General features: G+C 39.5%; 1 protein-coding gene across 1 annotated transcript in view; it reads right to left on the bottom strand.

Moving 5' to 3' along the window:
- LOC136873923 (interferon-inducible double-stranded RNA-dependent protein kinase activator A homolog B) overlaps positions 1-17626 on the bottom strand; it is a 310706-nt gene that overhangs the window by 94197 nt on the left and 198883 nt on the right. The window contains exon 6 of the mRNA XM_067147282.2: positions 14183-14335. Within this exon, the coding sequence (XP_067003383.2) occupies positions 14183-14335 (153 nt within the window). The remainder of the gene's footprint in view (positions 1-14182; positions 14336-17626) is intronic.

Below are 17626 nucleotides of genomic sequence, written 5' to 3'. Positions count from 1 at the left end.
AATATTGAATAATTTTGTTATTGTGCAGTTGCCTACACTGACTGAATTTATCAGTGTTTTGGTTGCCATTCATCAAGAAGTTTGGACATTTTCCCAGACATGACACTACAAAAAACTATGATCATGCACCCTGGCACGAAGTGAAAGAACTTTTGATTTAAAGTTTTTTTTTTATTGATTGATGTTCATTTATATTTGGGTTGGCAATATTTACCTTTTCTTTCCGCCAGTTTTGAATGTAGCCAATCTCTAATTTCTGTAATTAATTTTCTACCAATCACAGGCTTCTTCTCCGATTCTGAGTGTCACTTCTGAACTCAACCAATAAAATTCTGTGGGTGTGCCTTGATTATTCATGAATGATCTCGAACCTTCCCCGATGCTTTATAATTCGTGGCTTTTCATGTCTCTTGGCCAATTGATCGTCATCTTTCTGAGTGTGTGGTGTTAAGCAGGAGGCGGGCGGCCTCTTCGTCAGCTGCTAGAATATCTACAAGGCAATGGCCACATAACATCTTTCTTGCTAACTCTGCAGTTTAACCCGAGGGAAAGGTCCGAATCGTTCGTTAACTAGGCAACCTTCCTTTCTAAAGTGTAACTTCTGCTGGCTAATGTAAAAATTCCATAAAATCTTTAACTGGAAATTCGGGGCTAGAGAGTGAATTACCCTCTCGAGCTCCCCTTCATCTTGGTTTGAGGTGCCACGTTTTTGTAACCTTTCATTTCTGCAATGTATTCAAGTTATTTCCATGCGTGCTACCTCAGTAGTTTGGGAATAGCCCACGTTTCGTCGGCCAAGCGCCCTATAGGTTTAAACGTTTTGGAGCTCAGTCTTCGACTCCGTTCAAATTGTACGCGGGCCGTTTATTTAACCTGTTCTTTTTCACTAAGGCCCTGCAGGTTGGGTACTAGATACCTCTGTGTAATAAGATTTCTATTTGTAAATAGTGCCTTGTAAGGCCAGAGATTATTAGATTTTCATGCTATGTTGCCTTGAGCAGGCTTGGAAAACTGAGAGCCTGTTAGCTCTTTTTCAAAGTAAGATTACTGTATGCCTCTTGAAGGCTAGATTTTGTAATTTTAGGAGCAAGTGCTCTTTGAAGTAAGGGATTTCTGCCCTTGTATAAATTTGTGTTCTTTTGTAAATTTGAGCTAGGAGCTCAGGAAAAGTAAAGTGAGGGCTTGAATTCCATGATCTGTTAAAACTATTAATCTAGGATTTTTACCAATATTGTTTAATGTTTGCTTCTTGGACCTGTGAAAATTGTTAAATTTTGTGTTCTGAAAATATAACCTTCAGTTTAAGTTTAAATTCAATTCTTGACATTGTAGTTAGACCTACTCCCCCCCCAGCACCTTCTTTCACCTCTGCGTTCCACAGATACTCCGGAACAGAAACAATTATCACTTACCCTTCCTTCTGCTGCGTAACTGTCTAGTGTTACTCACAACCTTGTGACAACTACCTGTTGTTCCGATTGCGCTCCTTGTATTATATGAGTGTGTGTGAATGAGCTTGCATTTTGGCAGGGGGTGGAAGGGGAAGAGTAGGTAGGTTGTGCATTGATAGCTATAGTAGATGGTGGAGGGAGCTGCCTAGGAGTTTTTTTTTGCTAGTTGCTTCACGTCGCACCGACACAGATAGGTCTTATGGAGACGATGGGACAGGGCAGGGTTAGGAGTGGGAAGGAAGCAGCCGTGGCCTTAATTAGGGTACAGCCCCAGCATTTGCCTGGTGTGAAAATGGGAAACTACGGAAAACCACCTCCAGGGCTGCCGACAGTGGGGTTTGAACCTACTATCTCCCGAATACTGGCCGCACTTAAGCGACTGCAGCTATCAAGCTCGGTATTGCCTAGGAGTAGTAAGGGGAGGAGTCTAGTTTATTTGCATCAATAAGCTACTAACTTTTGTCGGATTAAAATGATCATAGAATTTATTTATATCAGATTTAAGCATTTGTATTAATTTCAGTAATTGTGCCAAAAGGGGGTTCATTATTTCAATTTTGTCTTTTAGGTTTTTATTCTTGTTATATTGCTGGTCTAAATGAATGTATACATTTTCCAATTCTGTCATTACTTTTCCCTTTTTACTCTTTTTAAAATTCTTAAATCTCTTTCAATAGTTGTAAAACAGTGTCCAGTTTCTTGCATGTGAGCGCTCATTGCAGAATGTTTCTTGTGTATCGCTGCATTTACATGTTCAAAATATCTTATCAGAAAGTTTCGGCCAGTTTGGCCAACAAACAAATAATTGCACTCTGCACATGCAAGCTTATAAATTCCTCATCCTTGATATTGACTACTATTTATATTAACATTATTGTGATTGAAAAAAGTATTTCGGTTTGTGTTTTGGGTTTTGAAGGCGATGTTAAATCTCATTTTCTGATGGTATTAGTGACTTGGTATATGCCTGGGTTAGTAAATGTAAAAGTTGCAAACGTGGATTTTTTATTTTTATCTGGTATGAGATTTGTGGCCAGTTCTATTTTCACTTTGTTGATGATCTTGTTAATCATCCATATTTTATAACCATTATTGAGTACTAGGTCCTTTATAAAATTAACTACTTTCTTTAAACTCTTGTTTGCTAGTAGAATTTTTAGGGCTCTGTAAACTGAACTTAAAAATACTGCTTGCTTGCGAGAATTGGGATGGAGCGACTTGTTCTTGATCGTTAATGGAGCAAACGTTGGATTTCTATAAATTTGTAACTCTTTTTACATTGCTATCTAGAAAATTTACGGAGTCCCACTCTCATTTAACAGGCAAGGGACTCCTTGGAAACAACTTGGCGAACGAAATGGAATTCGATGGGGAGCTATCAATATTAATGGGGCTTGTGGAAGAAAGTACAACTGGCTGAGTCAGCAAAGAGGATCCATCTGGATGTGCTAGGAGTAAGTGATATTCGGGTAAGGGGAGATAATGAGGAAGAAATAAGAGATTATAAAGTGCACTTGATGGGTGTTAAAAAGGGAAGGGCTGAGTACGGTGTAGGGCTGTTTATCATAGTTTCTGTTAGGCATGTAAATGAGCGAATGATATGGGTGGATTTGTCAGTTGGAGGAATTAGGATGACAATTGTCTCAGTGTATTCACCATGTGAGGGTGCAGATGAGGATGAAGTTGACAAGTTTTATGAAGCATTGAGTGACATCGTGGTCAGGGACAACAGCAAGGATAGAATAGTGCTACTGGGCAATTTCAATGCGAGAGTTGGAAACAGACCTGAAGGATACGAAAGAGTGATTGGTAAATGTGGGGAAGATATGGAAGCTAATGGGAATGGGAAGCGTTTGCTGGACTTCTGTGCTAGTATGGGTTTAGCAGTTACGAATATATTCTTCAAGCATAAGGCTATTTACTGCTACACATGGGAGGCTAGGGGTACCAGATCCATAATAGACTATATCTTAACCGACTTCGAATTCAGGAAACCTGTTAGGAATGTACGAGTTTTCCGGGGATTTTTCGATGATACAGACCACTATCTGATCTGTAGTGAACTCAGTATCTCTAGGCCTAGGGTAGAGAAAGTAAAATCTGTCTGCAAATGAATAAGGGTAGAAAATCTCCAGACGATGAAATTAGACAGAAGTACATGGATATGATTAGTGAGAAGTTTCAAACAGTAGACAGTAAGGAAGTTCAAGATATAGAAAGAGAATGGGTGGCATACAGGGATGCTGTAATAGAAACAGCAAGGGAATGCCTAGGAACAACTGTGTGTAAAGATGGGAAAAGGCAAACATCTTGGTGGAATGATGAAGTGAGAGCAGCTTGTAAACGTAAAAAGAAGGCTTTTCAGAAATAGCTCCAAACAAGGGCCAAGGCAGACAGAAATTTGCAATTATTTTGCAAGTTGCTTAACGTCGCACCGACACAGATAGGTCTTACTGCGACGATGGGACAGGAAAAGGCTAGGAGTGGGAAGGAAGTGGCCGTGGCCTTAATTAAGGTACAGCCCCAGCATTTGCCTGGTGTGAAAATAGGAAACCATGGAAAACCATCTTCACGGCTGCCGACTGTGGGGTTCGAACTCACTATCTCCCGAATACTGGATACTGGCCGCACTTAAGCGACTGCAGCTACTGAGCTCTGTGAACGGGAATTTGTACGTAGACGAAAGAAACAGAGCGAAAGAAATAGTTGTTGAATACAAAAAGAAGTCTTGGGAAGATTTTGGTAATAACCTGAAAGGCTAGGTGAAGCAGCAGGGAAACCTTTCTGGACGGTAATTAAGAATCTTAGGAAGGGAGGGAAAAATGAAATGAACATTGTTTTGAATAATTCAGGTGAACTCATAATAGATCCCAGGGAATCACTGGAGAGGTGGAGGGAATATATTGAAAATCTTCTCGACGTAAAAGGAAATCTTCCTGGTGGTGTTGCGAATAGCCAACCTCAAGGGGAGGATGAAAATGTTGATGAAATCACGCTTGAGGAAGTGGAAAGGATGGTGAATTATAGCAGGAAGGCAGGGATGAAATAGCTTCATAGAGTAGTAAGATTAGCATGGAGTGTTGGTAAGGTACCTTCAGATTGGACAAAAACAGTAATTGCTCCTATCTATAAGCAAGGGAACAGGTAGGATTGCAACAACTATTGAGGTATCTCATTGATTAGTATACCAGGTAAAGTATTCATTGGCATCTTGGAAGGGAGGGTGCGATCAGTCGTTGAGAGAAAGTTGGATGAAAACCCGGCTGGTTTCAGACCACAGAGAGGCTGTCAGGATCAGATTTTCAGCATGCGCCAGGTAATTAAAAAATGCTACCAGAGGAATAGGCAGTTGTGTTTATATTTCGTACTTCTAGAGAAAGCATATGACAGGGTACCGAGAGAAAAGATGTTCGCCATAGTGGGGGACTATGGAATTAAAGGTAGATTATTAGACAAGGCCTTTGCTGTTCGTAGTTTATATGGATCATCTGCTAAAAGGTATAAAATGGCAGGGAGGGATTCAGTTAGGTGGAAATGTAGTAAGCAGTCTGGCCTATGCTGGTAACTTGGTCTTAATGGCAGATTGTGTCAAAAGCCTGCAGTCTAATATCTTGGAATTAGAAAATATGTGCAATGAGTATGCTATGAAAATTAGCCTTTTGAAGACTAAACTGTCAGTAGGTAAGAAATTCAACAGAATTGAATGTCAGATTGGTGATACAAACCTAGAACAGGTTGATAATTCCAAGTATTTAGGTTGTGTGTTCTCCCAAGATGGTAATATAGTGAGATTGAATCAAGGTGTAGTAAAGCTAATGCAGTGAGCTTGCAGTTGTGATCAACAGTATTCTGTAAGAAGGAAGTCAGCTCCCAGACAAAACTATTTTTACATAGGTCTGTTTTCCGACCAACTTTGCTTGATGGGAGTGAAAGCTGGGTGGACTCAGGATATCTTCTTCATAAGTTAGAAGTAACAGACATGAAAGTAGCAAGAATGATTGCTGGTACAAACATGTAGGAACAGTGGCAGGAGGGTACTCGGAATGAGGAGATAAAGGCTCATTTAGGCATGAACTTGATTGATGATGCTGTACGCACAAACCGGCTTTGGTGGCGGGGTCATGTGGGGCGAATGGAAGAGGACAGGTTACCTAGGAGAATAATGGACTCTGTTATGGAGGGTAAGAGAAGTAGAGGTAGACCAAGACAACGATGGTTAGACTCAGTTTCTGACGATTTAAAGATAAGATGTATAGAACTAAATGAGGCCACAGCACTAGTTGCAAACAGAGGATTGTGGCGACGTTTAGTAAATTCACAAAGGCTTGCAGACTGAACGCTGAAAGGCATAACAGTCAATAATGCTATTGTATGTATGTATGTATGTATGTATGTATGTATGTATGTATGTATGTATGTATGTATGTATGTATGTATATGTATTATGACAAACGTGTCATCCACGTAACTCATCCAAAGGCGTAGTCCTTCTATGTTATTCAAAATTTTAAAAATTTCCAAACGATCCATATAAATGTTAGCCAGTATACCTAATGCAGGTTTGCCCATTCTTAAGCACATTTGATGATATGTCTTTTGATTAAATGTAAAGTAATTATTACTTAAAACAAATCTCAATTCTGTACATTAATGAATTCTTCTATTTCACATCTACTTAATTTGCTGTGACTGAATAAATTACGTTTGATTATATTAATGTTTTCATTAATTGGTATGCATAGGTACATGTTAGTTATATCATATAAACACATTTTGTGGTGCAGTTGTACGACGAATTTATTAAGCTTATCACAGAATTCAATTGAGTTATTGATTGCAAAATTGTTAAATTTATAGTGCTTTTTCAAAACTGTATGTGTAAATTTGAAAGTCTTATAAGTTTGGCTATTCATGCAGTTTGGCTGTTGGTATCTTAAGGTTCATATTTATCAGTTGCTGACACACTAGTTCATTAAAGAGGAAGGACGAATTTTTAAGCAATTTCTTTAGATTCCGTTGAATTTTTACTGTAGTATCTTTATTGAGTAGGCTCCATTAGAAAAAAAAAAAAATCCTCTCTTTACTTAATGTAATCTTACTTATTTAAGATAACTGTAGTTTCCCCTTTATCAGTTGGTTACTATAATATCACTTTCGTTAATTTTAGTCTTTAATTCTTTGATTTGCTTAGTGAGAACGTATTCAAGTTATTATTAATCTCTCTTACCAATGCTGGAAGTTTCTTTCTAACCTCGAATCTAGTATCATTTAGCAGTTGTAAAGGCAATTTCCCTATGTTAGATTCTACTTCTGCTATAGTGGTTATTACGTCTTCTATTTGACGATGGTTAGGCCAATTAAATTTTGTGCCTTTATTCAGGAGGCTCATTTCACTATCCGTAAAAGTGATATCCGATAAATTTACAGTGGTTGGGATGCTTTTAAGATCCAAATTAGCCTGTTTTACTCTTATATTACGTTCTTCTGGTTTTGATTTATTCTCTCTTCTTCTTTAGCATTTGTCCAGCCTGGTGGCAGGGTCCACTGTGTGGATTCGTTGTCTCCATTTAATTCGGTCACTGGCCATGTCAGGATGTAGTCTTACAGCTTTCAGGTCGTCGTGCACTGTATCGATCCATCACTGTCTTGGTCGTCCCTTATTTATTCTCTCTTAAATATGATATTTTGTTTTCTAAAGTTTTTCTTGCTTTTCTAATATATCAACAAGCTTCTCATGAGTAAAATTTTGTATAGATTGCCATTCTAACAGGGTTAAAAGCTCAGAAATTTGTAAGTGTGAATGATAAAACTGTAAGTTTAAAAACAATTCCAACACCAGATTATAAAATAATAAGAAGAAACAGCCACCCACCACCCTGGCTAGGTAATTGATCCTGTGGTATCAAACGTTCGAGCACACGGGTTGTACATGTCCACCCAAACGCCCTGGAAGGCCGGGACCGTCAGAGGCCACTGTCTCACGTGTTTGAGTTGTTTCAGCGCAGCCCTCAGAAATCGACAACTCTGCAGCTGGGAATGTCACAACCGACTGTGTGGCGGATTCTTCGCAAGCAACTAAGGGTGAAACCGAAGAGACAACAAACCCTGCAGGCGCTCACAGATGGTAACAATAATTGAAATTAATTATTGTAATCCCACTTCAATACGGATCATGAAATTTCTAAATAATAGCTCACAGATGGTGACGAGGTTCGCACACAATTTGCCGACAAGCAGGCTGCAATGACAGCTAATGATGATTTTGGTGACAGACTCATCTTCAGCGACGAAGCAACGTTTCATGTGTTGGGGAAAGTGAACCGTCACAATGTGTCCATTTAGGGGACAGAACGTCCACCTGTTGTACGGGCTTCCTTCCTGGCACCCTACTACAGTGGAGAACATGACGAAACTAGAGAGAGTTCAACGCCGAGCAGAACGACTAATTACTCAACACGGTCATTTAAATACAGCCAGGTCACTGCCCTCCATAACATCCCTCTGTAAACAAATAGATATTACTTTCCTGAGAAAATCCCTCGCAGGTAACATTCATATAAACCCTTTCAACCGCTTACAGCTGAACTATCGTTCCGCTCAAAGAGGTCGAGGTGTGTCCCTTTTCCCTCCATTTGCAAGAACAGCATCATATCAAAGTGGCTTCTTTAGTCGTTCTGCTCGGTTGTGGAATGAACTCCCACCGCAGATAAAAGAACTACCTGCAGAAAATTTCTGTAAAGACGTAAAATGGATGTAAATATAACGAAACCCTCTGTACAAAACATAATTTATCTACTGTGAGAATGTTCAGTATGAGTGGGAGGATGGATGAAAGTTATGGGGTCCCGAGTGATTGAGACGGTAAATGGGTATGAGTGAGCCGGCCTAGCTAAAATATATGTGGGGTTTCGAGAGAGAGAGAGAGAGAGAGAGAGAGAGAGAGAGAGAGAGAGAGACTGTGTGTGTGTGTGTGTGTGTGTGTGTGTGTCGAATGACTTGAATGTTGAACAGGTCTTGTGAGTATAACTGTATGTAAATATGCCTATGTAAATATTTTAACTGTATATAAGAACATAATGTAGAATGTAACTGTATATTTGTATATTATAATTTTAAGTGGTGATGGAGGCACTTTTGTGTATATGGGGCTATGCCCTTTCTCCATTCACCATCCCTAAATTGTAACTACAATTAGTGGAAAATAAATAATAATAATAATAATAATAATAATAATAATAATTGACTTCGACTCGCCCAATAGTCGAGTGTCCCTTCTAACCTTCCGGTGCACAAACAAGATATACACTGCAGTAAATGTTCACGCACCTATCAATGAGGACAATAAACGTAACCCTGAAAGTACCGACAAATTTTGGGAAGAACTAGAGGACATCATCAGCAAAGTCCCAGAGCGTCATACAATCATTCTACTCGGGGACTTCAACGCACAGTTAGGGAAAGAGCGCAAATTTAGAGACATTGTGGGAGAATACCCAGCTCACTTACGAACAAATAGAAATGGGGAGCGTCTAGTGGGACTCTGCAAAGCTTTCAACCTGGTAATGAAGTCAACGGCCTTTAAGAAACTACCAAGGAAACAGAAGACCTGGACGTCACCCAACAACCTCTTAGGGGAATTTCAGATAGATCATGTTGCCATTGCAAGGAAAGCCCATAGAGAAATCCAGAATGTAAGAGTGTTAAGAGGAGCGAATTTGGACTCCGACCACTACCTCTCCAAAATAAAGCTGAAATTTCTACCTAGGAACACTAAAAGAACCAAGTCAGTTAAACTTACTAAGTTTGATTTAGAAAAACTTGCAACTTGCAAACAGTTTACAGAGAAATTGGAAAGAATAGAATGCAGAGATTGGGATGAATTGAGGAAAAATCTAGTAAAAGTAGCAACAGAGACTGCGCCATTACTAAAACAGAAGAAGCATGCCTGGTGGACAGCTAGATGTGAAGAAGCGGTAATGCAGAGGCAGATGGCCTGGTTAAAGTGGAACTCACAGAAGACACAAGAAAACAGACAGAAGTTCATAGAGCAACGGAAGATAACTGCCAATATCATCAGACAAGTGAAACGGCAATTCACAAAAGACCAATTGACACAGTTGGATGATGACTTCAAGAAGAACAATACCAGAAACTTTTACAGAGGCTTTAAACGGAACGTTAGTCACTACAGTCCACCCAGTCTCCATTTCCGTGGACCAGATGGGAAGATAGCCTATAATGACACTGACAATTGCCACCTTCTCGCCAAGTACTTCGAGGATCTCCTTAATTGTGAATCACCTGATACCTTTTTTGTTTACCAAGACAACATCAAGCAACCAAACTCGCAACCACCATCCAAAGAAGAAGTAATACAAATCATCCAGTCTCTGAAAAACAACAAAGCATCCGGAGAAGATTCGATAGTAGCCGAACTATGGAAGCAGGCTGGAGACAAGACTGTAAGCAAGCTGACAGAAATTCTACAAAACATCTGGGAGACCGAAACATTACCTAGTGACTGGACCACTGCACTGATTCATCCCTTGCACAAGAAAGGAGACTTGACTGACATCAATAATTATCGAGGAATCTCATTGGTACCAGTCACATACAAAATTTTCTCTAAAGCCTTATTAAATAGAGCCGAACCTCAACTAGACCCACAATTAGGAGAGTACCAGGCAGGATTTAGAAAAGGACGCTCTTGTACAGAACAGATACTCAATCTGCAATCAGTATTACATCAAGCAAAAATGGCCGGTAAGAAATACCTTGTCATTTTCGTCGACTTTACAAAGGCGTATGACTCGGTAGACAGACCTACTCTTATGAAGATTTTGCAGGAACTAGGACTTGATGAGAAGACCCATAACCTAATCAAACAGACTTTAAGCAACACCAGGTCACGAGTAAAGTTCAGAGGAGTCATATCAGAAAGTTTTGAAATTAAATCAGGAGTGAGACAGGGAGATGGTCTGTCCCCTCTCCTCTTTAACTGTGCCTTGGAGAAAGTAATAAGAGAGTGGCGAAAGGAGTTAGCTAGAATGGAGATTCCAAGTGGCATTTATTTGGGACATAAGCGCAATGAGCTCAATGTTGACTGTCTGGCGTATGCTGATGATCTGGCCCTGATATCTAATTCAATAGAAACTTCAGTGAAACAACTAAATGTTCTCAGACAACAAGCAGCAAAGGTTGGGCTACATGTGTCTCTCGAAAAAACACAATTCATCACGAACATCGGTGAATCTCCTTGTACGTTGCATCTGGAACAGGGAGAGATCAGGAAAACCAATAGGTTTAAGTACTTGGGAGAATGGTTGGAATCCAATCTCTCTGAAGGAACAGCTTTGTCAACTCGAGTTAACAGGCTTGAAATGGCCTACCAACTGACCAAGAATACGTATAATAAAAAGTGTCTCTCTCGTAATACTAAGATGAAGCACTACCAGACAGTCATCCGCCCTGAAGCCTTATATGCTTCAGAATGTCTAACATTCAACAGAAAGGGACTCATGGAAAAACTTGAAATCCAGGAAAGAAAGATAATGAGGAAGATACTGGGGCCAGTCAAGGAAGGGGACAGTTATAACAGACGGCCTAACCAAGAGCTCTACAAGTACTGTGAAAGAATAACGAATGTAGCAAGGAAGAGACGCCTAGCATTCTATGGGCACGTCTACAGGATGCATCCTACCAGGTTGACCAACCGGATTCTCAGCTACTGGCAAAATAGGAAGACCAAGTCACCATGGTTGATGGAAGTGAATAAAGATCTACAGGAACTGGGAATAACAGAAGGAATCTTAAAGGATCGTACAGCACTCAGGAAGATGCTTAAACATAAGAAGTTCCAGGACAGATTATCAACAAAGAAGACTGGCGCCCTTTGGACAAAGGAGAGGAAGGAGCAACACAGCCTGAGGATGCGCAACTACTGGGCAAACATCAAAGCCCATTCCAAAATGCAATAGTTGAATGTCGTGGTCCTTAGCTGGCCTATACGAAACAAGAATAATAATAATAATAATAATAATAATAATAATAATAATAATAATAATAATAATAATAATTTAACCCGTATGCACCCATAAGTGGACTGGTACGCGCTCGAGCGGCTGGGCCAGGAGTCCACAAGCAGAGTGGTACGCCGGGATGCAAGGTCGAATATTGGAGACATTTGTGACATATGCTGGCTTTTCCGGAAACATTTCTAATTGAAATCTGTTCTTGGTGTCTCAAAGTGTCACCAGAGTGCTCTGGTATGCTTCTTTGGCAAAGAGAATTGATTAAAATATCGACTGAGAAATCTGTATTCTGTTGTTGACAAGACGACTAAGAAGGAAGTCGATTGCTCACGCGAAATGCTCAGTAATAGCGAAATTCAAAGCATATTTGATGTTTTAGGCTCTGATTTCAGCAGTTTTAGTGAGGAAGTTATTAGTGATCCTGTGTATGAATGAACACGAAATATATCACCAGAGATCTTTCGCGTAGTAATATCGTGCAACATGGAATGCAGAATGAACTTTCTCCCGCCCCTCAAGATCCGATTGCGACTGTCGGATTTGAACCTACGACCTTGGTACCTGGATGTGAACACTTTACCACTGATCCTCAGACTGAATAATAATAATAATAATAATAATAATAATAATAATAATAATAATAATAATAATAATACACCGAGTGAGACATACGGCTGTAAGTTCGTATTTGGGTATAGGTTCGAATCTCATCATTCGCTTACTCGCGATTTGTTTCCCATTAGTTCCTTATTTCCAAATCAGGCAAATGTTAGGCTCATATCATATTGGTTTCCTATTATTTCCTTATTTCAAAATCAGGCAAATGTTAGGCTCGTGTCATAATTAAGGCGATAACACACACTAAAGAACTTCCGAGGTGAGATGTTAATGAAAAATTTAAGATTTCAAAGGGATTTTTTAATGCGTTATATTTCTGTATTGTTCTGTTTTTTGTGTCATGCGCAATAGTGTGGAATTTCTCAATAATATAAAACAGGTCCCGTGATAATACGCACAGTCGATCACCCACTATACTGTTTTAGCCGAAAGCTTGAAACACCCAGGTTGCATACTAAAAAGTTGGCGGATTCCTAGGAATGTCAGAGCAAAGGGCGGGAGGGTGCATATGGGTTAATACCTTTCATGATAACATACCTGTGTGATTGTACCTTTTTTGCTCTCACACAAATGAAAATACAGAAACCAAGCTAATGTAGAGGCTGATCTTTGGTTCGAGTGACTATGCTTGTAAAACGCTTGGTCTTTGGAAAACATCACCATCCGTCCCATTGATCCAACAACCACAACAAGTGGTTTTTGATGATGATGATGATGCTTGTTGTTTAAAAGGGGTCTAACATCGAGGTCATCGGCCCCTAATGGTACGAAATGAGATGAAATGGAATGGCAAATTAAAAGTCCAAACTTCTCCACTGACCAGAATTCAAAACGTGAGGATGAAATGAATGGATGGATATGAATTTAAAACAATCAGTGGATGCGACCCGCAATGCTTTACATTCACAGAAACTGACGTAAAACAATAGGATTACTGACCAAGGGACTGCTGCTATAGCATAACACTGAATCGATAATGCTTGCAGTCTAAAGGGGGTCCAAAATACAAGTTATCGGCCCCTTATAACGGTACTTATCGCTAGGAAAGCAGAACCATGGTATTTGTCATGTTGCGGTACTAATCAAAAGTAGCAGAGATTCGTGGTATTCCACACATTATGGTACTACTCACAGGTTATGAAATTCGATATGTAATACAGACCTATGGTTTTTCTCACATTGCAGTGCCATTTACAGGCAACGCAACCCTGTGGTGCTCATCACAGAAGAGTACTAACCACAGGGACCTGCACTATCCTGTGGTGTTCTTCATATAGCGCGTACTAATCATAGGCAAGGCAGAACCATGGCAGCTATCATCCCAGGGTCCTGCACATATGGGGGTACTAATCACAGGTACTGCAAAAGCCGACTGCACGATGCTCCTGTGTGCAACTAATCGCAAACCTATTTGGTACCTAATATAGTGATACTACGCGCAAGTAAAAGCGACCCATGGTGTTCTCCGCGTGGTGGTACTAATCACAAGTAGTTTTGTGGTTCCAAGACAATCATCCCTTGGTCGCCCCTTTTAGTCACCTCTTACGACAGGCAGGGGATACTGTGGGTGAATTCTTCGTCTGCGTCCCCCACCCACAGGGGGTTGTGTGTTTGGTCCGCGAGAGGTATCTTATTTCCCTTAAGTCCGCCGGCAAGCCGGTTAGGACCCACTATCTGCCACCTGGGACGCGCCACGTATGAGTATCACCTCTCCCCCTGCTACGCCAGCGTAGTAGGTTCGTGGACAAGTGGTTTTTTTCCAATTTAGTTTCCAGAACTAGACTGTTGTAATTATTAGCTAAGTGTCATATTGTTTTATAATTTCTGTGCATATACAAAGCATCTTTATGTAAATTAAGTTAAATTAAACTTTGAAAGAAAGTAAATATTAGTCCTAAGTCATACGAATAAAATAAGACAGGATATAATTACAAAATTTTGTTTTTTTTGCTTACGGAATGTAATACGTTCTGTAGCTAACAGGTCCTTGGACATGCATGCACTATGCTCAGAGGGCCTCAGAGACAAAAAGTTTGGGAAACCCTGCTCTAAAGGATGCATTGTAGAAGAAATATGACCTACCATAATACTGTTTATTTCCTCTTCTGGAAGATCCGTTAGTGATAGATGATAATCGGACAGCCGTTTCCCCATGGGAACACGAGATCTTGTTGTTCCTCCGGTGATATCCAGGTACTTTGTTACTACTTCCTTTGTGCTATTACTTCTATCACCCTGCAAATACCAGAAGCAAAGTAAACAATTAGTTCATTAAAAATTTGTTGTTCAAGCAACAAAGTACATACTTTAAATTATAAGTATTTCTTAATATGTAGATCAGGGGTTTCCAAATGGCGGCGTGCATGTGGCCCGCAAAGACATATAATGCGGCCCACGAGAGCATTTTAATAAATAATGTGAAGAATATTTACTAAATAATATTTTATGGGTCGTTCAAAAATGTATTCTTTATATTCGTTATAGACCCCATTCCAATAATAATGCTACTTGCTTTATGTCCCACTAACAACTTTTACGGTTTTCAGAGACGCCGAGGTGCCGGAATTTTGTCCCGCAGGAGTTCTTTTACGTGCCAGTAAATCTACCGACACGAGGCTGACATATTTGAGCACCTTCAAATATCACCGGACTGAGCCAGGATCGAACCTACCAAGTTGGGGTCAGAAGGCCAGTGCCTCAACCGTCTGAGCCACTCAGCCCGGCACACCCCATTCCGAACGAGTTCATTCTTTAATATTATTTCCTCTTTTTAAGAATTCACTTTATCTGAATGGATTATGTTTCATGTTTAAATATTTAAAATCCAAGTTTCACCTAATGATTGGTTTTATACGTCCCACTAACTACTTTTGATGTTTTTCGGAGACGCCGAGGTGCCAGAACTTCGTCGCTCAGGATTTCCTTTACGTGCCAGTAAATCAACCAACATGAGGCTGACGTATTTGAGCACCTTTGGAATGATCTAACATCGACCCTACCAACTTCCGAAGGCCAGCGCCTCAACCATCTGAGCCACTTAGCCCGGCTCCAAATTTCATTCTTATGCAATTGTAAAATAATGTTTACCTATATAATTAAAATTAAAATCTTTACTTCAATTAAATTATGCATATTATTTTTTATAATGATACTTCTGTAGACCTACTATATGCAGAATTTTACAAAAATTGGCCTATTATTCAAGTGCGACCCGCAAACATGACTAAGGTTTCCAATATGGCCCTCAAGCCCATACAAATTGAAAACCCCTGATGCAGATTATCTTGGTGGGATTTCACCCAAAAAATACATACTCTACTGAGAATTAAATATTCATCGCCCAACGTATGTGGTCTAAATTACAGCCCCATTAAAAATAAAACCTAAACCACTGAATGTCAGGAAAGGAATACATTTTTACAAAAAGCAAAGATTAAGGATAAATGTTCTTCAAAATCCCACAAATGGCTCAAGTCAGAGTAAGCAACAGCTCATAACTACACAATACACTATCATTAATTTATTGTGGAAACCTGGATAAAATCAGCATGTATTCTTAATTGCACAGATGAATGTGAGGAGGTATTTTATTTACTTATCAGCTGATTTACCCATGCTTTGCTACGGAATTCTACATCGTATACAGAGTTCTAGGTTGAAAGTAAGATTGTATTAAACTGCATAGTTTTTAACGTTACCCTAGAAACGTGATGGGGAAGTCACCAAATGCCTTTTCTCATGTGAAGGCTGCGTTGGGGTATTTTCATTGTCATGGTAGACCCTCTTGACTATTGTCAGTCACAATCAAGTTGGGGAGTTCTCATTATAATACCAGACACTCGTTCTCCATCTGTGTTTGTACATCCTCAGAAAGACTGACTTTGTGGTTTTCCCAACTGAAGTCAACATAGGTCATTACGACAACGTCACTAGGAATGTCACGATTAAAAGCAATGTTATCACATAAAATACTCAATCAAATTAAAAACCACACATTTTCTCACTTTTAAAGAACACTACTACGCTACTCATCTAACAGTCCAAAGTTCCAGAGCTGGAATGACAAGACCGCAGACAGCCGTGAACACGTTCCTTTTGTTGTTGTTGGGGGCGAATAGTAGAGAGTCCCAGGGCGAAAACTATGCCCTGCTATTTACCTGTTTCCAAGGAGTAGCCGATGGGTCAGAAAACCTCAATTCACTACACTGGCGAGGGAAAAAACTATCTGACTTTGAGGAAAATTTTTCTTCCAAGCCAGAGGAGAAACCCCCCCCCCCCACCTCTTCGCTGCTAATTTGGAATAAAATGAATATAGAATTTAATAAAAATGAAGGGGAAGAAGCATTTCTTAAGAAACGGCTCTTTTCAGGGTTGAATTTTGTTATTTAGTGAACTGTGGAGGTATAATTTGGAATAGGCCGAAATTGTAATTCTATACCAGGTCATCAGTGAGTCTCTGCCATAATTCTGTTAACTGTGCACATTGCTCATTCCAATTAGATCTTCACCAGTGGGGCTTCGGGGACTCTCCAGCGTGTGATTGTGCTGCTTTAGTCCAGACCATGCATCATATAATGGACGAATGCCCTCTGCGTGCTTATGGTGGAGACCGAAAAGACTTTGCTGATGTCTCAGAATCCCTAGTGCAGTGGATAAACAATTTAGATATCCATGTGTAATTGTTCCCTACTTACCATGTATTCTTTGCAGGTTTTTCTTTTGTATAATATTGTATATTGTGTATTGTCCATTCTGTAAATTCCATACGCTTAATAATAATAATAATAATAATAATAATAATAATAATTCCAATTAGCGCATCAGAGTAGGGAGTGAATAGCTGGACTACTATGATGAACCAATGTGTTACGTACCATCAGTATCAGAAAATGTATGAACCAGAGGAATGGCATTCTAAAGAAGAAAGTTATCTAACTCCCTGGTTTCTTCCGCCAATATTCAGGCAGGCTGTTATACTCGATTGCAGCAATAATCCCATCTACCGGAGATAAGTGGCAGCAGATGAGGCAAAGAACATCACAAGAAACAATGTTTAGTGTAATGTTATTGTTGATCAATTTTATTAGCTTTCGATATTGTAGGCCTTCACATTTAGTTTCCTTCCGACTCTGAAATACCACTCTTATCACAGTCTGTACAGTAAATCTGAATAAAACATAAATGATCGGAAATTTTATTCTCTGAAACATTAGTTATGTAGTATTTATCGATAGGACCACTATTAACAAATATTTAAGAATTAAATTTTAGGCCTTCCCCTAAACTACTATTTCACTTTGTGTGAATAAATTAATTTATAGCCTAGATTGTAGTGGCTTATTCCCCGACTTTACATACCGATTTTCATTAAATTCTCTTCAGCAGTTTTCTCGTGATGCGTGGACATACATACATACAGAAATGACTGAAAATTTAAAAGTGCATTTCCTTGTTACTGTGGATATGTCTGATACAGAAATACCATTCTTTTTAAATTATGAGCAATATACAGAAAAAACGCTTATT

This window comes from Anabrus simplex, chromosome 5, assembly GCF_040414725.1.
Source record: "Anabrus simplex isolate iqAnaSimp1 chromosome 5, ASM4041472v1, whole genome shotgun sequence".
In the NCBI taxonomy this organism is placed as follows: domain Eukaryota; kingdom Metazoa; phylum Arthropoda; class Insecta; order Orthoptera; family Tettigoniidae; genus Anabrus; species Anabrus simplex.
The sequence above is the reverse complement of the archived record's forward strand: the minus strand, read 5'-3'. Positions and strand labels throughout refer to the sequence as shown.